The 19,263-nt window shown below is 40.1% G+C and overlaps 1 protein-coding gene across 2 annotated transcripts in view; it reads left to right on the top strand.

Moving 5' to 3' along the window:
- The first annotated feature begins 454 nt into the window (after window positions 1-454).
- The window catches only part of FRY (FRY microtubule binding protein), a 178,190-nt gene continuing 159,381 nt past the window's right edge, over window positions 455-19,263 (top strand). For both annotated transcript variants that reach the window (XM_059823308.1, XM_059823300.1), the window contains exon 1: window positions 455-613. In XM_059823308.1, the coding sequence (XP_059679291.1) occupies window positions 544-613 (70 nt within the window). In that variant the 5' untranslated portion in view covers window positions 455-543. The remainder of the gene's footprint in view (window positions 614-19,263) is intronic.

Consider the following 19,263-nt stretch of genomic DNA (forward strand, 5'->3'; position numbering starts at 1 on the left):
TTTCAGTGGGGCTTCAAGTTGATACTCGGTTCACAAGAGGAGGTGCATACACTCGGGCTGTCAACTTCTGATGGAAAAAAAGCTTCAGACAGGCAGACTGCACATTATTAAAAGCTCAGCTCAGACACCCTTCGGGAAGATACTCTAACTGTGCGTATGGAACAAGTGCTGTGGTACTGCATATGCTTTAACCGACCGGGAGAAATTTGCCTAGTTGTGGAATGGAATAAATGAAAATACATACTGAGGGGGTGAGGGAATAAAATACTCTGGAGATAGAATTAAGTACGAGCCCCGGAGGAGGAGCAAAGGACAAAAATCTCATGGTGTGCTTTTGTTGTTGTTGTTGTTGAGTGCCTTTTTTTTTTTTTTTTTTTTTAATGAGCTTACCTACCATGAACGGAAGAAGTGGATCTGCAGAGACTTCATTTCCTCCTCTGACCCCTCGTTTACATCACTAACTGGTGACAGTCACATCTACATACATAGTACCTGCCACTTCAGCTGCTCAGAATTATAGAAGCCTCTTTGTATGCAGCAGACATGGCTAGCCAGCAGGATTCAGGCTTCTTTGAAATCAGTATCAAATATTTACTGAAATCCTGGAGCAATAGTGAGTAGCAGAAGAGTAATCTTTTCATATTACGCATTGCTTGGTAAATACCTAGGATAACCTAAAGGATGAAATCTTATATTTCTGTATGTTTGTGTTATAGAAACGAAATAATTTTTGCTTTTGTCAGCTCTAAAAATCAGAATGTCAGAGATTTAAATAGGTTTCATTAACTGCAAAGGCTGTAATGAGATTATACTAGATTTTGCTTGATTGAATTCTGAAGTTAGGCTGCTTTCTGGCTCGCTCTAACAGTACATTGCAGGGAGTGCATTCCAAACAGTGTTTCCTGCCTACATATTTATTTGATTTGTTCAGGCTTTATCTAAATATTTTTGAAAATGCTGTTTAATCACAAGGGTGTGGCATTGCTCAGAAGCTGTTTTTTATTAATTGTGCACTGAGGATAAAAATATAATGATTATACTTCAGGTCTGAAAGTCATTATTTTAATGTGATGAAAAGCAAAACATCAGTTGCTTATAGCTGCACTTCCCACCCTCTATGCTTAATTTCAGCATCTTATGCAATATTTCCATGCAGAAAGAATCCATCTGTTTATCTAGTCCAGGCTGGGTTTTGCAGAATGTAAACAAATGGCATTTTAGTCTTCCTTGGTCTTTTCAGTATTGCTGTTCCTGATTTCCATTGCTGTTGAAATCAATCACTCTTTGAATTTTTAGCAATAGTATGTAATAAAGATTTCTGAATAAAATTTAGTGCTTGCAAATATATTCAGATTAGGTAAGACCATGAGATAACTCTGGCAGAAATTTGCTTTTTAATTTAAAATACATGAACAGTATATTCCTTTTCTGTAGAAGCTTGTATTAACAGAGCTAGATCTCCATAATTAACTGTTTTTAAAAGATAGAACACAATGTCTCTGGAAAAATCCAACTTGGCTACATATGCAGTAAGGTTCTGATCATCCCACTATCTATTATTTAATAACTTCTGCATAAAAGACTAGTATTTTAAAATTCTACGGTATTAAAAAAATGCAAAATCTGCTTAATACAAGGCGTGTACCTGAATACCTGCAAAGAAATAAAAATAACACTGTATTAGATGTGTGACATGCAAGGCTTGTCTTCATTAAATGATATCCATAGAAACTGTATTTTTCCAGGTCATTTGTAACCTCAGTAACACTGTAGTGCTTGTTTGAATCTGTTTTTCTACCACAAGTGTGAAGCCACCAGGGAATAATACTATTACCTAAACAGCATTGCTTATCTGCCCTCCTTCTAAAATATTTAGTGCATATTCATTGAAATCACTGATCCCACAAGGACTGGAAGAGAATTTTATGGCTTAGTTACCTTTTTGGACTAATGTTAATCAAACACTGAGAACATAAGTGTGTATTGTGGCAACACATATTTTATAACAAGCTAGTCACAGTTCGTGACAGAAGAAAAACAAGTCACTTTTTTATGGTGCAGAAATCAAATCAGTTCTGGCATTATTTTTGTAATAGACTAGTGCAACTTTAAGTAAAACTAAGCACTTAAGAATATGAAAATTACTATATTGTGGAATTAAATCTAGCATTTTAATCTTTTTCTTTTCCCTCTACACTGAAGTATATTGAAAGTATTTTGAAACAGCAAAGGTGTTTCTAGTCTGAAATTAGAAGTCCTTAAATGAAATTCTGTTTTAAAGAAATGGAAAGAGTATATGAATAATTAGTGTTTCTGACAGTCTTTTAGCTGATAAACACGCTTTCTACCTTATTTGAATAAACAGTAAGAGGAAGTACAATAAATTAATCCAGGTTGACTTAAACTTGTTGCCAATTATAGGTTTTTTTGCTTTCAGTCTGGAAGGCTGTGTTCATAAATCTGTACATACCCTTTCTAGATGAAAAACAAACAATTTGATAAGACAGTAGGGAGTTCAGAAGACCTAGGGCTTTCTTCAGCTCTGCTATGTGATGGGTGGAGCAGAGGAAAACACTTCCATTGCTTGAGAAACTGCTGGGAAGCCTGCACATGCATGCACAGGAACATGTTTTTTCAGAGAATAGATGCTGTGTCTGCATACCCAGAAGCAGAGAAGTAAGCTATAAATTTTGCCGGGGCATTTACCTAGTAGAAGGAAGTCTAACATACTCTTTTAAAATAAAAGTAAGTTTGGGTCCTACAGTATATATTTTGCTCAAATGGTAGTCATGTAGAGGTGCTGTCCATGTATGTTTCTGTAAATTGGCACTTTAGAACAGTAGCTGTAAATAGCATTTATACTTCCCAGGCTTTATAGTCCCACCAAAACGAGTCCTTTCTATTGATTTGTGTTTTGGCTTACACAGAGCATTAACATTTTCTAATAGATTGCCAGCCGCACCCATTGCCCATACCATACCATGAAATATACTCCGTTATTCTACCTGGGATGACAATTTTCTCTGATTTTGCCATCTAAGGTCTTCAACAAACTAGCATTCTTGACATGCCAGGCAGGATTTCAGTTCAGTGTCACACAGCACTTGTAGAGGTGTTTACCTAGCATGCTGCTTGGATTTTCGTGTTCATCAGCCAGCTAAGGAGGCAGGTAATTTATGTGCACGGAAGTTGGTTCATTTTAGGTACCTGTTAACTATTGTAATCAGGATGATACAGTCAGTAGCGTGTTCTCAGTGAGCATGCACTCTTGTTCCTAGGGGATAAAAAAGCCGAGTCACAGTCTGGCCTTTGAATCATCCCACCAAACTGAGAGACCTTTGTGCAGCTTTCAAAACAGACTTTTGCTCTGCACCTGTCAGTGAGACACTGTGCACGTCACGCAGTTCTGGAATACGTTCCTGTAATATATTGGAATTGGGATCAGAATTGGGATTCTCTGGTTGGAAAATAAGAACAATCTTTTTTCTCTAACTGATCTCATTAGTGTTCAGAAATTTTCTTAAGTAAGTATTCAAGTATTTTTGATCAATGCTGAATTAGTCAACAACTGCACTAATCATTTGCATTACTTCTTTTTGAAATTACTGCTAAAATGGCCGTGCTTACTCAAGGTGGGTAGTGTTCACTTGGCCCACTGAGGTCAGTAAGATGACGAGAATAAAATAGGGCTCACCAAAAGTAGGATGATTAAGAGTCTTCTCAGATTTGTTATGGAAATATTGCAAAATACTTTTTGTAAATAAGTATTTGTAATTTTTTCAAAGCATAACATATGTGTCCAAATGTTAAGAATTTGAATCTGCTCTTTCCTTAGACTATTTTTACTTTTTGAATGAATCAGATAGTTAGATTTATTCTGAATTTAATTTCTAAATGCATTTTTCAAATTCATAGTTTTAAAAAAAACTGAATAGAAGTTTAAAAATCAAGCTACAAGATGCTAGAGTACCATCAGTATAAACTGCAGGAAATTCTATAATAAATTCCGGTTTTTGCAGTTTCTAGATCAGATCAGCAATTAAGTTTATTGGAGGAAAGGATTCTCTAGAAGAATCCAGACGGCATAGGTAGATGGCTCACTTGTGCTCTCACAAGTCAGCTCTTGTGTGGGCTGGCAGAAACTGCATTTCACTGTCTCCCAGTTACTAGAGAGAGATTTTAAGGTGACTTTCTGTATAACGAAATGAGAGGGCACATTTTGCATAGTGAAGACTTTAATTTTATTTTCTTCTTCTCCTAGTATGGAGTTATCTTTAGGGCCTTATTTTAAGGATTACAATGCTTGTTTCTTAGTGTTTGGCATTATCTACCTTTGAATGGCAAGATGTTTTTTCTGTGGACTCGCGTTTAATTCAGATTCGGAATGAGGCCTTTTTTGGTATCAGGACTTAAGGACTCTTACCCATGGCCCATATTTCCCTGTCTTCTTCCACAGTAACCACCATCCACATCAAAATCTTCCTATCATCAGCCTCTTCACCGCTATGCTGTACAAAGCCCATTGCTTAACCCTCTACTACACACTCATCTCTTTGTGCCCCCACATGCCCAGTCCCTGTAGCAGTGGCTGGCAAGGCCACTCGCTGTTTACTAGTGATGGTAGCATCTAAGTCAGCTTAATCTTGAGAGCACACAGGCATGAGCATCAGCTATTGCTCCTGTAGCTCAAATACAACAGCAGCCCAGAATGGTCCCAGAAGGACCTCTGGCTGCTCCACAGCTTTCTGCTCACATACCGAGCTGAACGCAGTGCTAGCGTCCAAACAAATTATGTTGTCAGAAGAGCATCAGGCATCAGAGAAACTTCTCGATGGCGAGTGTGCAACCTGTGGCATCATTGGCTGTTCAGCTCTTGAAGAAGTCTTTCTGCTGTGTCAGGAGCAGAAATGAATGAAGGACATTTACTCCTTCATTAAATGAATATAATACATTTAACAATAAAATTAAACCTTTTTACAGAGAATATTCATGAAGTCCTGGGTCCATAAGCAAAAAAAAGGGAAGGCCAGGCCGTGGGCAGTTTCTTAGGTAAAAGTCTGTGTTATGTGTAAGTCCTGTGGTGCACTATTTTGATGTTCTAGTAAGATTTTATTGTGCAGGAAGATGGTAACAGCCATTTTGCAGGGGGTTGCTTATCTGCAGGCAAACATAGACCTGTTTAAAGCTGAATACGCTAAGCACACAGTGCTATCAAATTTAGTGACTGTAGCAAGATATCAGTGAAGGATAGAGGCTCCTTCGTCTTTCTCAATGCCCACTTAAACAAACACATTCACTGAACAAGCAGAACCTATCCTTCTTCCCTGCCGTCTCTATTGGTCTAGCATGCAGACCCAAAGTGAGGTGATTTAAGAAGATGATGTGCTGCAAACTCACCCTGCAGGGAAAGGATCAGTTCTTGCCTGAAGTGAGTGGGTGTCCTGCAGCTGGGGAAGGGGCAGGGACTGTGGCTGTGGTAAGCAGGAGAGCAGGCTGGCGCTGACGGAGAAACTGCAGCCTGGGCTGGGGCCAGGCTTCTCCTTTTGCTTGCTACTGAGGTCTCACCCTAATACACCTACAAAAAGCTGGCCATTTCCACAGCTCCCGCCTTTAGGGAGCCCTGGGGATGAAGGTTAGCATCTGCTCAGGCCTTGGCGTGTGACTGCCTTGAACAAAGGATGCTATTAATTCAAACTGTCTTGGCACATAAAGGGGATTGGTTGCTCTATCCCTTGAGCTTGAAATTAGGGTGCTTAGTATATTCTTCAGCTTTAAGTAGTTTGTGATTGCCAGCAGAAAAGTGACTTGCTTAGTAGTGGCGACTGTTATGTCTGAGGACAACCTTCTTTATATTTGTCTGCAGATGTGATCCTCTCCTCCACAGAGCTGTAGGGAAAGGTATTAAACCAGAGTGTTTGGGCTGTCTTCTGGGTGGTAACCTTTTTAGAATTTGCATTTTGACATGGCTCTTCTTAGAAAGGAATATGGAAGTTTTATGACTTTGGGGACCTGAGAACTCTTAAAAGAGCATTTTTGTTTATTTTGATGTTTGCTGCTTTCTTCAGGACCTTCCAGAATTGTTTCTGCCATACTGGGAGGAAAAAAGTATGAGCGAATCCAAAATGCTGTAATGTAAAAATCAGTTTATTTAAAGAATGAGTTTACTTGCCATTAAGAAGATTGAGTTATTGTCGTAAACATCTACGGATAGTTTGAGTGCAGTCTTAGTGCATAAATTTTTGTGGCAAAATGTCAGTCCTTATCTCAAAGTATAAAATAGTCTGGAAACTAGGCGTAAACTAGGCATAGATAACTACTGGTACATATTCCGTAAAGGTTCCAGTAATCTTACTTGTGGTAAAAGCAAAACTATCCTGTTGTACCATAAGTATCCACTTTGGGTGATTAATTTGTGGTATCTGATATTGCAGTACTGTTGGATTATCAGATTACCAGCAGTTTGTTTTTTTCGAATATAGCTAGTTACTATTCAACAAGATCAGGGAAAGAACTAACAGTTCTTGTGGTTTCCTCTGTGCATATAAAATACCACTGAAGAAGCTGTACGTTTATATATATAAAAATAAAAGAACATGTATAAGGGAAGTGACAATCTACAGGTTACCTTAGGTGTATAAAGCATACAAAAGTGTTCATGGTTTAGTAAAGGAGAATATAAGCGGAAATGCTACTTAACATTCCTTTTGTATTTCAGTCACTTTTGATGCACTCATTTCATTAATAGTTTAAACTCTCTTCTCTATATTGACCTTGTGGACAGTAGGAAGCAGGCTCTGCACCTCCAGAATTCCATTTGCATATGCTTGTCCAGCTTTATTTTCTGTGTTCATTCCTGAGTTTCTAAGTGATTGGTAAGTGCTCTGACACTTGCTGTGAGTTGGTAGCCCTAGAGACTGAATTCCTTTGGGTGCTGAACCCACGAGGGGCAGGTGTGGCATTGCAGTACCTGTGCCTGGGAAGGGCAGTCCCACCCAGCCTCTTGTCCTTGTCCCCATGCTCCTACCCCTTCTCTCCCACCGTAACTCCCAGTACAGTTAATATCCTGCCAGTGAAACTTTCTAAAATGGTGTAGATGCTTGTGTCAGCATAAGGAAGGGGACAAGGATACGTGGCTAAGAGTGGGAGGCAGTTTTGACTGATTCCTGCTATTAGACTGGTGGAGCTGTATGGTAAATCATATTTACTTAATAGTGGCTCCCGTACCCATGCCTGGTTCTAACTATCGGAGCTAGTTTCATCTCCAGACCAATCTAGCTTTTGCATCCCTCTCGTCTCTGCTTCAGAGCATCGGCAGTGAAGTTGTTGTTTCTGTTGTTGTTTCCGGGATAAATTTGGACTGCAGAATAATTTCACAGAGGTAGGTAGCTGAATTATTTGTGAGTTGGTGATTTTTCATTCACTGCAATTACCTAAAATAGATTTGAATCAATTGTCCATAGAAAGAAAATCCCTTCTCCTTTAATATACTTTCTTCTGAATCATCCATTCCTTTGTCTATTGCTTCAGCTAAAAGGAATACTAAATGTAGTGTTCAAACTTCACAGCAGCTCTTTCAGCCACATATTGTAAGTTCTTGTACTGTTTATATTTTTTAAGAATGTAAATGGAAAGATCTTCAATGGTATAACAAAGTGGGGGCAAGACATCTGCTCATCAACATGCTAAGAGCTTGAAACTAGGAATGACAGTGGAGGGAGATTATGACCCATAGTTCAGTTAGGTAGCAGTGAACTGGGGTAGACAGCAAAGGGCAAAGGGAACAAGAGAGACCTCAGGAACTGTAAAACAGGATGAAGAGGCACCCACCTTAAATGCATGTATACAAATACATGCACTCTGGAAAGAGAAGCAGGAGGAAGTGAAGTGCTGCATGCAGTTACAAGACTACAGCATCATCTGAGTAGCACTCTTGGTGTTAACAGCTCACACAGTTGGAAGGCTGTGATGGATGGATGTATTGGGTTTGCGTGGCAAGGTTTTGGTGGGGGTGGGGGGCTACGGGGGTGGCTTCTGTGAGAAACTGCTGGAAGCTTCCCCTGTGTCCGATAGAGCCAATGCCAGCCAGCTCGAAGACCAAGCCAGTCAGCGACAGTGGTAGCACCTCTGTGATAACATATTTAAGAAAGGGGAAAAACAACTGAGCAACGGCAGCCAGAGAAGAGAGGAGTGAGAATATGTGAGAGAAACAACTCTGCAGACACCAAGGTCAGTGAAGAAGGAGGGGCAGGGGGTGATCCAGGCACTGGAGCAGAGATTCCCCTGCAGCCCCTGGTGAAGAACATGGTGAGGCAGGCTGTGCCTCTGCAGCCCATGAAGGTCCACGGTGGAGCAGATATCCACCTGCAGCCCATGGAGGACCCCATGCTGGAGCAGGTGGATGCCCAAAGGAGGCTGTGATCCTGTGGGAAGCCAGTGCTGAAGCAAGCTTCTGGCAGGACCTGTGGACCCATGGAGAGAGGAGCCCACACTGAAACAGGTTTGCTGGCAGGACTTGTGATGATGCAGGGGACCTGTGCTGGAACAGTCTGTTCCTGAAGGACTGCACCCTGTGGAAAGGACCCATGCTGGAGCAGTTCATGAAGAATTGTAGCCTGTGGGAAGGACCCACATTGGAGAAGTTCGTGGAAAACTGTCTCCCATGGGAGGGACCCCACGCTGGAGCAGGGGAAGAGTGTGAGGAGGAAGGAGCGGCAGAAACAACGTGTGATGAACTGACTGCAACCCCCATTCCCTGTCCCCCTGTGCCGCTGAGGGGGAGGAGGTAGAGAAAATGGGGAGTGAAGTTGAGCCCGGGAAGAAGGGAGAGGTGGGGGGAAGGTGTTTTTAAGATATGGTTTTATTTCTCATTATCCTACTATGATTTTGATTGGTAATAAATTAAACTAATTTCCTCAAGTTCAGTCTGTTTTGCCCGTGACGGTAAGGGTGTGTGATCTCCCCATCCTTATCTCGATCCATGAGCCTTTTGTTACATTTTCTCTCCCCTGTCCAGCTGAGGAAGGGGAGTGATAAAACAGCTTTGGTGGGCACCTGGCATCCAGCCAGGGTCAACACACCACAGGAGTGGAGGTTGCTGTCATTGTGAAGGAGCTCCTCATGTGTATGGATCTCTTCTATGGGATGGGTGGGTGACACTGTGCTTGAGAGTTTGTAGGTCGGGAACAGAAGAGCGGACTTTAAGGGTTACATGATGGTGGGAATCTGTTACAGGCCACCCAGTCAGGGTGAGGAAGTGGACAAAGCCTTCTTTAGACAACTTCAAGAAGTTGATGAATTGCTGATGTTGGTTCACGTGGGGGACTTGAACCTCCTGACGCCTCCTAGAAGTGCAACGTAGTAGGATGCAAGCAGTCAAGATTTCTTGAAGGTGTTGGGAATAACTTCTTGATACAGGATGGACCAACCAGGGGTGAAGTGCAGCTGGATTTGCTATCCACTAACAAGGAAGAACTGGTTGGAGCTCAAGATCCTGAGAAGAGTGAGGGAAGAGGGTGGCAGAGTACAGACCCTGGACGTTAGGAGAGCAGATTTCAGTTTATTCAGATTTCAGAAACTGTTAGGTGGGATCCCATGCGGGGCAGCTCTGAAAGGCAGAGGAACTCAGGAAAGCTGGCAGGTCTTTGAGGTCAGCATCTTCCAAGTGTAAGAGTGGGACATCACAATACTCAGAGAAACGAGCAGATGTATGATGAGACCGGCTTGGCTTATCAAGGACCTCACGGCTGAGCTCCAATGCAAAAAAGGCAATATATCGTAGGTGGAATCGTGGGTTGGCTACAAAGGAGGAATTTATAAACATTGCCCGGGCATGCAGGGGTGGTGCTTGGAAATCCAAAGCTCAGCTGGAGATGGGAATTGCAAAGGATATCAAGGGCAACAAGAAGAGTTCTCTTGTTTTTTTGGTGGTAAAAGGCTGAACAAGGAAACTGTGGACCCATCACTGAATGGGGCAGGGGATTTAGTAACAGGGGGCTGAGATACCGAGTTCCACCTTTGCCTCAGTCTGCACCAGCAAGGTCTCTCCGGCCTCTGTCTGCCAGGTACTGGAGTGCTCCTTGATATGGCATTTCTGATAAGGGGGAAAGGTAGAACTTGTGCAAGTCCAGAGTTTGGGAGCACAGACTTTCTTCCTCGCAGGAACTACTGAGAAGCCTGGCAATTCCATACATATTTATGATCTTTCATATATCACAAAGTATAGTCACATTCAAAACTGAGGGACGGCAAAGGTTTTCTATTCACAGCAGACAGCAGAGCTTGCTAAAGCAAGTGGCTGAATAAAACACATCTGAGAAACACTGGCTTCCTACTTTGCTCTCGGCCAAGTAGCAGTGGTTTCACTGAGTTGTCGAATGCTGCTTGCTTCCTCCTCTGCATGAAATACAGAGATCACCAATATAGAGAGACCACCAACAATATTAATGTTTGTGCATAATATCAAGGTCACTGGTGCAAGTGGTATTACGAGCCACCTGAGAGATTCAGCTCTGTCACGTCCCAGGAGGGAGATTTTGGGGTGCTTTTCAGGCCACTGGTTTGAAGAGCAATCTGAGTGTTGTTTGGTAAATACTTTGGGATCACTGTAGTGACACATCACGTGTCTCCAGGGGAATGTGTTGCTGATAAAGAGCTTAATTAGGTGGTTGGAGCCTTGGCAGAGAAGTTTCCCACACAAAAAAACTGAGACCCTTTTGAGACACATGCTATACAATCTTTATCCTGAATATTTTCTATGCTTTCAGAAATTTGCTGTTATCAAATGTAGCACTAATGCATACAAGTAGAGAGGCTGCTGTGGTTTTCACTAGTCAGTGAGGGGGTCAGAAATCATGATTTGTGTATGGCCGAAATATGGAGATGTTAGATAGATTGGCTTTAGACAAGGACCGATCAAAAGAATGTAACAGATCTTGATTATTATTGTTCTTGATTTGATTTATAATTGTGAAGTTGCAGATGGTTTCAGTTTTATTTTGAAAGGCTCGACTTTGAAAGACTCATTTATATTCCCTTGAATTCTTCAGTAACCAGTAGTACCTGTCTCACTACAGAAGTCTGCAAAAGGTATTGTTTTGTAGGAATTCTCCCATAATGAGGTGATCATTATACTAACATTTTTTCCTAATCTCTAGCTATCTAGCTGTCCTCTGTTTCTAACTTTGAAGAGTCTCAACTTTTATGTGGAGTAAATTAAACTTCAAAGGATGTCCATTTATCAATTTTTTTGTTTTGATATTGATTGCCTTGAACAACTTCTGTTGAACAGAATATACACAATTATCCTTCTTACTGCATTTCTGATTGTTATTTATTAATGTCTTTAAATGTCTGGATCAATTTGCTTTTTTAGTCAGAAGGAAACCTGTATGGAGTTCTAGCCAAAGTTCTTCCTTGAGAAGTTTGTAGAGTAGTTTTCTGCATATACACACCTTAATATATTGTTGTATATTTTCAGAATCAGGTTTATTCTATGTGTATTACAGAGATATCACATGTTGAAAGTGCTCTAAGCTACCTGACATCAGGTTTTGCAGTTTGTTCCCTTGTAACTGGAATTATTTTTAGTCTGCTTTCCAATGGAAGCAAAGCTTTTCAGTCTGCCTGCCTTTTTTGAACATGTTGACCAAATTCAGAACAATTCAGAGAAGGATAGAGTTCTTAAAGATACCTAAGTTTCAACAGAATTTGTAAAATGAGGCTGAGGTAGTGAAGAGGGAAGTCCACCTGCAGCATAAGCTTCCCGTCTTCTTAGACAGAAGAAAATCCTTGCTGCGACAGCCTTTGTAAATACCCCAGCTGTGAGACAAGCTTCAGTCACACCTTTGAGAGGACTGCACACAAAACTCATAGTGTTGCTTATTTTAAAATACATTCACAAGATGCAAATTGACATTCATTAGTTCAGATGCAGGGAAACTGCTGCAAATACCTTGCCTGCAATGGTCTACATTATAATAATATTTACGCAGTGCTTCCCATCTGGAAGCTTTACAGACTTAAATTCTTTCAGCATTATTACATGAATATGAAAGATGGAAGTATTATTCCTTTATTGCTATTACTGGGCAAATTGAAACAGAGAAATTAACTGAGAAACACAAGATTACACATGAAACTTGTCTTAGAGCTGGAAATGAAACACTGTCTTCTATTCCTTTACTGGAAGAACCTTTCTTTCTTCACATTCTTGGTAGCCAAGTGACACATTGCGAATCATGACTCAACCAGTTATTATTTGTAATGAGATTTTTAATTGGCGGTAAGTAGTAATTCTAAAATGGAAATGTCCTTGGATTATTTTACATTCCATGGGGTGCATATTTGTTGCTGATGATGCCTTAAATGAGGAGAAAATTACTTAGCTATAATTCTTTTTCTTTGAAGACAGATGTTTGAAACAAATAACCTCACAACACCCTTTATCTGTGTGCCGTCTGAACCAAAGCTAGGTGGTTATTTTCATTTTTGTTCTATTACTCATAGGCAGGAAAACGTGGCAGAGTAATGTATGTTTTCTTTACTGGAATGAGTGCTTGATCAAGTGTAATAACTCTCGGGGAATCAAAAGTTGGAAAGTATTGCTTTTGAAATACAAAAGTCATTGAGGTTTGTAGTAAATTAAGCAAAGTCTCAGCTTGTCCATAGTGAATCTTTAACATGTCTGTCATAAAATAGAAGATGGAAATATTTTCAAAGGGAAAGTGAAATTAAAAATTTTGATTGTTTTTACTCATTTTTCTGTCATGTATTCAAGCAGTAAGGGACAGGGCAGGTAGAAGTGGGTGTTACAGGGAGCTGCAGACTTCTATGGCAAGTGAAATTACTGGAATCACTGGAATTATTATTTTAATGAACTTTTAAAACTAAATTGTTAATGTAGACAGGTTAGAATTTTATAAAAGGATAGGAAAAAAGAGAATATTTGTTAATGATTATGCATGTATATTGCTGTGCCTACTTTTTTATGTAAAATTCCTCTTCTCTTTTGCCAATAATTTTTCCTGAGCTCTGCAGTTTGGGCTAAAGCACTTCTAAACTTAATGTCTCTGAAGGTGAATTTTGGAATTTTCTGCAGAAATGGTTCTACCCTCTCTAAGAATGACAAAATGCAAAACCACTGTTGTTTGTTCATGTTAAAAATTCTCTTGAAGAGGATCTGGGGGGTGGGTGGGGGACAGAGACCATACAGCCAACTGCCTCCTTACGGTGACTGCAGGAAGAAAGTGAGGCCAGAGGGGAGGGAGAATTTGGATTAAAAGCTCAGCAAAGAGCCAGCAGGAATGAAGGGAGAAGAGGCAAGGGAGTCATTGTGGGGGAGGAATCAGAAATAGGGGAATTGATACTTCCTGGACAGTGGGAGTGGAAGTGAAGAGTGACTGGTAGGAGGTGGGGCCAAGGGGGGACTGGAAAGGGGTGGGTGAAGGGGTAGGGATGGGGGTGAGAGGACTGGAAGGATGAGATAAGCAGTGTTTGGCTGGGGAAGGGCAACAGTGCATGGGAGTCTGGGAGTGGATTGGGGAGCCTGAAGTGGGGAAGGCACAGCCATGAGGAGACACCATATTGTAGAGGTGGAGTAAGAAGAGAGCAGCTGGGGAGATGGGGGAGGTGAGAGACAGAGAAATCCCCTCCCAAGCACAGAATGCAGTGCAGGAGTTCTGATTTCTGTCCTGCATCCTTGCTTTATGACAAATCCCACCAGCAAGGGGTATGCCTTGCATTGCCTTAGTGCTTGGGTTAACTGACAGAAAGTGTTAAATGTTATCAAGTGAGGAGAGGAGAGCAGCACGTGACTTGTGTGTGCTGTTAAGGTAACTGGGTCAACAGTTTGTTCGTTTAGCATCAGATTAATCATACGTCCACTATATTACCTTGTTTATAATTTTCACTTCTGAAAGCCTGAGTCCAATGAGGTAATGCAGCACACAGCGCAAAGAAATACTCTTACTAGATTATTATTCCATTTATTATTACTTGGGATGCAGTAGGAGATAACTTCCTAATGCGTTTCTTCTCCAATACAGTAGGTAGTGTATAAGCTAATCACAGAATCACAGAATCACTAAGGTTGGAAAAGACCTGTAAGATCATCAAGTCCAACCATCAACCAACACCACCATGCCCACTAAACCATGTCCCACAATGCCACGTCCACACGTTCCTTGAACACCTCCAGTGATGGTGACTCCACCACCTCCCTGGGCAGCCTGTTCCTCACGACTCTCTCAGTAAAGAACTTTTCCCTAATATCCAGCCTGAACCTCTCCTGGCGCAACTTGAGGCCATTTCATCTTGTCCTGTCGCTAGTCACTTGGGAGAAGAGACCAACACCCAATAATAAATGCTAGTCTGTCCTAGGATCTCCCAAGGGAGGATGTCAGACAGATCTCGGGGCTTTTGACAGTGTTCTCAGGTGAATAAAGAAACAGACCATGTGTTTGGGTATTAATGAATAGTTGAGTGTCACTCAGCATACTTTCAAGCATAATAGTTTTATGAGCAATGTGTTAAAATCTGGTATGAGGCACTGTAAATAAAGTATCCTTACTGATGCTTTGTTGTTACATTAGATTGAGCTAAGCAGTTGGGTACTGCAGGGATGGACTCTAGGCTTTATTTTATAACCTCCTTAAGGATTTGGAAGAAGGTAAATAGCACGTTAATGACATTTGTGATAATCCTTACATTGGAGTATACAAGTATCAGCAAAGAAAAAGGAGGGGAAAAAAAATAATCAAATGAAATGAGGAGTTATTTAGAGTAAAAATCTGAAAATGTACTTACCATGGGAATCTGTAAATGTCTTTCGAGACAGACTTTATTTTTGAAACATGAAAAACACGACTGGCTACATTTTTAAGCTCTAGTATAAGGGCCAGCTCTTCACTGGAAGGAGAGGCATAGGGTTGACTGTCTTCTGCAGCTGCAGTGAGAGAAGGTCCGTACACATGCATAGCTGCACCTGGGCCAATTCCGAGCTCTATTTTGCCCAAAGTGGGAAACCCAGAGTTCTGTCCATTACAGCAGAGCTGCTGAGAATGACAATTACAAGTGAAGGGTTTTTAATTTCTTCGAGGAAAAACAGTAGTCCTTCAAGGAGTAAAATGGAAGCATTGCACTACTGGCAAGTTAGAAATTTGTTTAAATTTATTATGTGCTTATGATATTAAGATACTTAGAATGGCTTTCTGCCTAATATTAATACCATTCTTTCTAGTTCACCCTAAAGTCTATTATTACTTTATGCAGTCATTTTCTGTTACAAAAAGGTATCTATTCCTGCCAAGTAATGAGATGATAGTTTCTACAAAGTTGCTGCCACTGATTTTAATCAAGCATTTTTCTCAATTAAGTACAAAGGGGTGTATAATACTGGTCAGATTCTTTTGCACAGATAGCACATATTCTAAACATTTATATACCAAATTTCAACTTTACTGGTAAATTCTTCTAAAGCCTGCCTGACTGAGATGTCATGCATTTTAAAGATTACATTTATGTTATGATGATATCCTCAAGGCATGACTTTTTGTTATAAAGTTTTCATTTTTATAATATTAAATCCAGAAATGACATTTCAAGTTGATATAGTTTACATTTATTATGTTGGACATGTTTACCTACTTTATAGAAGCAGAGTTTGAAACATTTGGATGGAAGGTTTGCATCTATACATTATTGGTATATGTATGTGCATATGTGTAAATATAGATAACATATTGTATCTTACTAATTAATACAGAAAATTACCTTCAGTCATTAAACTTTGTATGACACAAATGATCACTGTGATCAATGACAATCTTTTTCAATCTCTTTTTCCTGTTTTAAATCATACACATCATATGAATTTATTGATTCAAATAATAGCTATAGTTTTCCGTAAACTGTACAAGAACAGGCACAGTGTCATGAAATTCTGATAAATATCTGCATTGATAATTTAAGTAAGATATACTGAGCAGCATTTTCAGAAAGCTGAGCATTGTCCTAAGGCTTTTTCACTGAAGACAAGGGAGTATTTAATTGCTTACGTCAGTGCAATTACTTAGACTGATTTCATGTGTGTTTTTTAAAAGCCCACATACTGTATTTTAGAATTACTGTATTAGGATATTCCACATAAAGTTTTAGACTATGCTTTTTTCAGGAAAAGAAAATTATCTTTGATTTCTTTTTACAGAATCATAAAATCAAAATACAATGTAAAGTTAAAAAAACCCCAGACATAATATAATTTTTTATCAGTCCTTAATGCCTGATGTTTGCAGTTTCATCTACTGTAACTCACTTCTGTCATCATCTTTTCTGAAATACTGAATAAAAGATTACCCTGTAGATTTCAGCATTTCAGGATGCTTATCCAGCTTTATCTTTAATGATATTTTTTAAATTAATTCATTAATTATGTTACATTTATGTTAGAGTTATAGAGCTGCCACGGAATAGCTCATTTGGTTGGTTCTGTCTGTGCTCTTCCGTTGGTCAAGACAAAGTAATTCAGAATAGCTTGTGTCTACTGAGTAGCTGCGGTGGCCATGGGCATACAGATTTTAGTACTTAAATCAAACATTATAAGCCAGTGTGTGTACCTCACAGACACACCTGAGATCTGCCTAAACACATGAACCAGATAATAGTGTTTCTTTAAACAGTGACTTTTCTCATCTGTCCTTTCACTTCTTCAGGAGTGTTTCATTCTCTGTCGTGTCAAATCTGATGCTCAAGCACTCATCTGCCCAGCAAGTAAAATCTACTGAAGTGGGCCTGTGCACAAAGTGCAGAGTCCTGGGGTTTTCACCGTGCCTCCACCTAAACAAAGAGTGGGGGCCAGTTAGCCTGGGTCTAGCTGCAGGAAAGAGCATCCATCCCTGTGGTTTTGGTTAAGTGCCTAGCATATGTGAGGGTCCTATTTAACATACCCAGGGTCTTTAAAGTAATCTGATTAACTGTAATCCTTTCACATTTTCATTTATCTTATTTAAAGTTGTTAAGAAAATTATATGCAACAAATAGTTATAAATGCAGCATTTACTGTTGGTTAGAATGAAGTAGAAGAAAATAAATCAGTGTAAATGGACATTCATTTTATTGGTCATCACCTTAGCGTCTTTTTATCTCAGGTAAAAGATTGGTTTATTTTGGATTAGTAGCTTGGTCCTGATTGGTCTGGTGTGGATACATAAAAAGCAGAATGTCCATTTTATATAATTTTAAAGTTTCTGTATGTTTTTTGTGCAGCTGTTACTTAGTGGCATTTAATATCCCAAGGGTACACTGTGCCAAACCAGAGGTGTCTTTACGAGGAAGAGAGGGGCATCTGGAACAACTCTTGCTTTGGAGGCTGATTCTTGCCCTATCTGTTGCTCTGTTTTGTGAGGCAATAAACTGGTATTCAAAAAGAAGCCTAGGATGAAGACGAATATGACAGAAATGGTCTAGCATGGCTCAAACTCAGGCAGAAAACAGGTAGAAATATCTGAAGGATCTGATTTGGAGGCATTCGTGAAGTGTATCTAACACACAGTGACAAGAACAACAGGTAATTTACCAATGTAGGCATTCTCTTGCCCAAAACCTTTATTGTTTAATGTTACTTTTAATTATAATTTAATCTACCACATAATTTTTAGTAATTGTCACTCATTGGTTAACTGAGTGGCAACTACTGAGCTAGACCCATGCTTGCTGTTATATTTCATCTCTAATTCAAAGCACATTGATTTCTTTCTTCAAATTTGGCAAACCTCGAACAAGCAGGACGTGGGTAATCCTTACTGTTCTTGCTGGTAGCCAGAAAATGAGACTGCTCTCCAAGAAGGTGGGAGCTGAGAGTTCAAAACCCTGAGGTTTAATTAAGCATTTAACCCAAAGCTACCATGTTGTAGTGGAGTTCTCTAGCCGTTAAGCTGTTACATAAAAAGCAGTTACAGCCAAATTGTAAAGGAGAGGAGCTGCTTCTCTGCTTGGCTTTGTACATCTGAAGCGGCCCAACAATGTGAGGTCCATGTGGGGATGTATCTCAGGTGGGCCCAGGCTGGTTGTTGTGGATCCCGTTCTGAGTTGTTGCCTGACTCACTGGGAACCTGATCATTTGGGTCAGTTTTCTGGTTTCTGTACCACAGGCCAGGTTTAAGCACCCAATTTTTCAACTGACTTGAGCTGTGAGTGAAAGTGTCTTGGGAGATGCCAAGTCACCACAACGGTGATGGTCAGCTGAGAACATAGTGAAAATTTCAGTGCCACTTTCCACGTATATATGGAAAGAAATGTCAGTGCTGCTGTTTAAAGTCTTAGTTTTTTAACAGCCTTTTGTACCATTTCAGGTACTTGAGGTTCATGATTCATGTAGTTTTATACATGCTTTCTTACTGACAAAGCCGTTCATTATCATTGGGTTGCCATGGAGTACTGATCACACGGATCTGGGAATAATAACCCATTATGCTAATATAGTTTGTCATTGTGTTTGATGTGAAGTGATGTCCCATAACAACAGCTGATGCTTGCAACTAATACAATTTATGGTAAGATCACAGTTTGTGGAACAGCGTTGCCAAACATTGCCTACCCTCTTTTCTTTGAATTATCTTTTGATTCCATACCTATTTACAAAACCATTTATGCATTTTTTAGGTCAGTATTGTTCTGGTTTTAATTTCTTTCTACAGTGAGAATCAGGGTTTTTTAACAGAACAATTCTGGCCTATTTGCTCAGTGCTAGAAACATGTGTTTTTCTTCTGAGCTCTCCTGCCACCTTGAAGCCTCAACTTTGTGTTATAAAGTTCGCTTTGGGTCAGGGGCAGGACAATTTACTGGATTTGGTGAACTTCTTAAGTGCCCCAAGAGAAGAATGAAGAAAATTATGTTCAATAGGTGGAAGACGTAATTCTATAATGCATACAGCATTACCACAACCTTTCTTATACACTCAAGTATGAAACTGAATTTTATTTCAGACTGTGCTACTATACAAGGAACAGGCCTTGAATCTTTGTATTGATTCAGCTTTGTTCCATAGCAGATGACCAGGCATTCGTTGGTGATTTGTAACATGCACTAAGACGTGGTTTTAGACTTTTCCAGATTCTTAGGACAGTCCACCTTCATGTGCACGTGAACATACTTTCAGTAATAGCATTTCAGCCATGGTTCTTCTGTGCTCCCCAGACATCCACTCAGACAGTGGAATATGGCTTCCCTGGAGCATATCACTGCGCCTTCAGAGCGCTTCACTTTTCTAG

This window comes from Gavia stellata, chromosome 1, assembly GCF_030936135.1.
Source record: "Gavia stellata isolate bGavSte3 chromosome 1, bGavSte3.hap2, whole genome shotgun sequence".
Classification (NCBI taxonomy): Eukaryota; Metazoa; Chordata; class Aves; order Gaviiformes; family Gaviidae; genus Gavia; species Gavia stellata.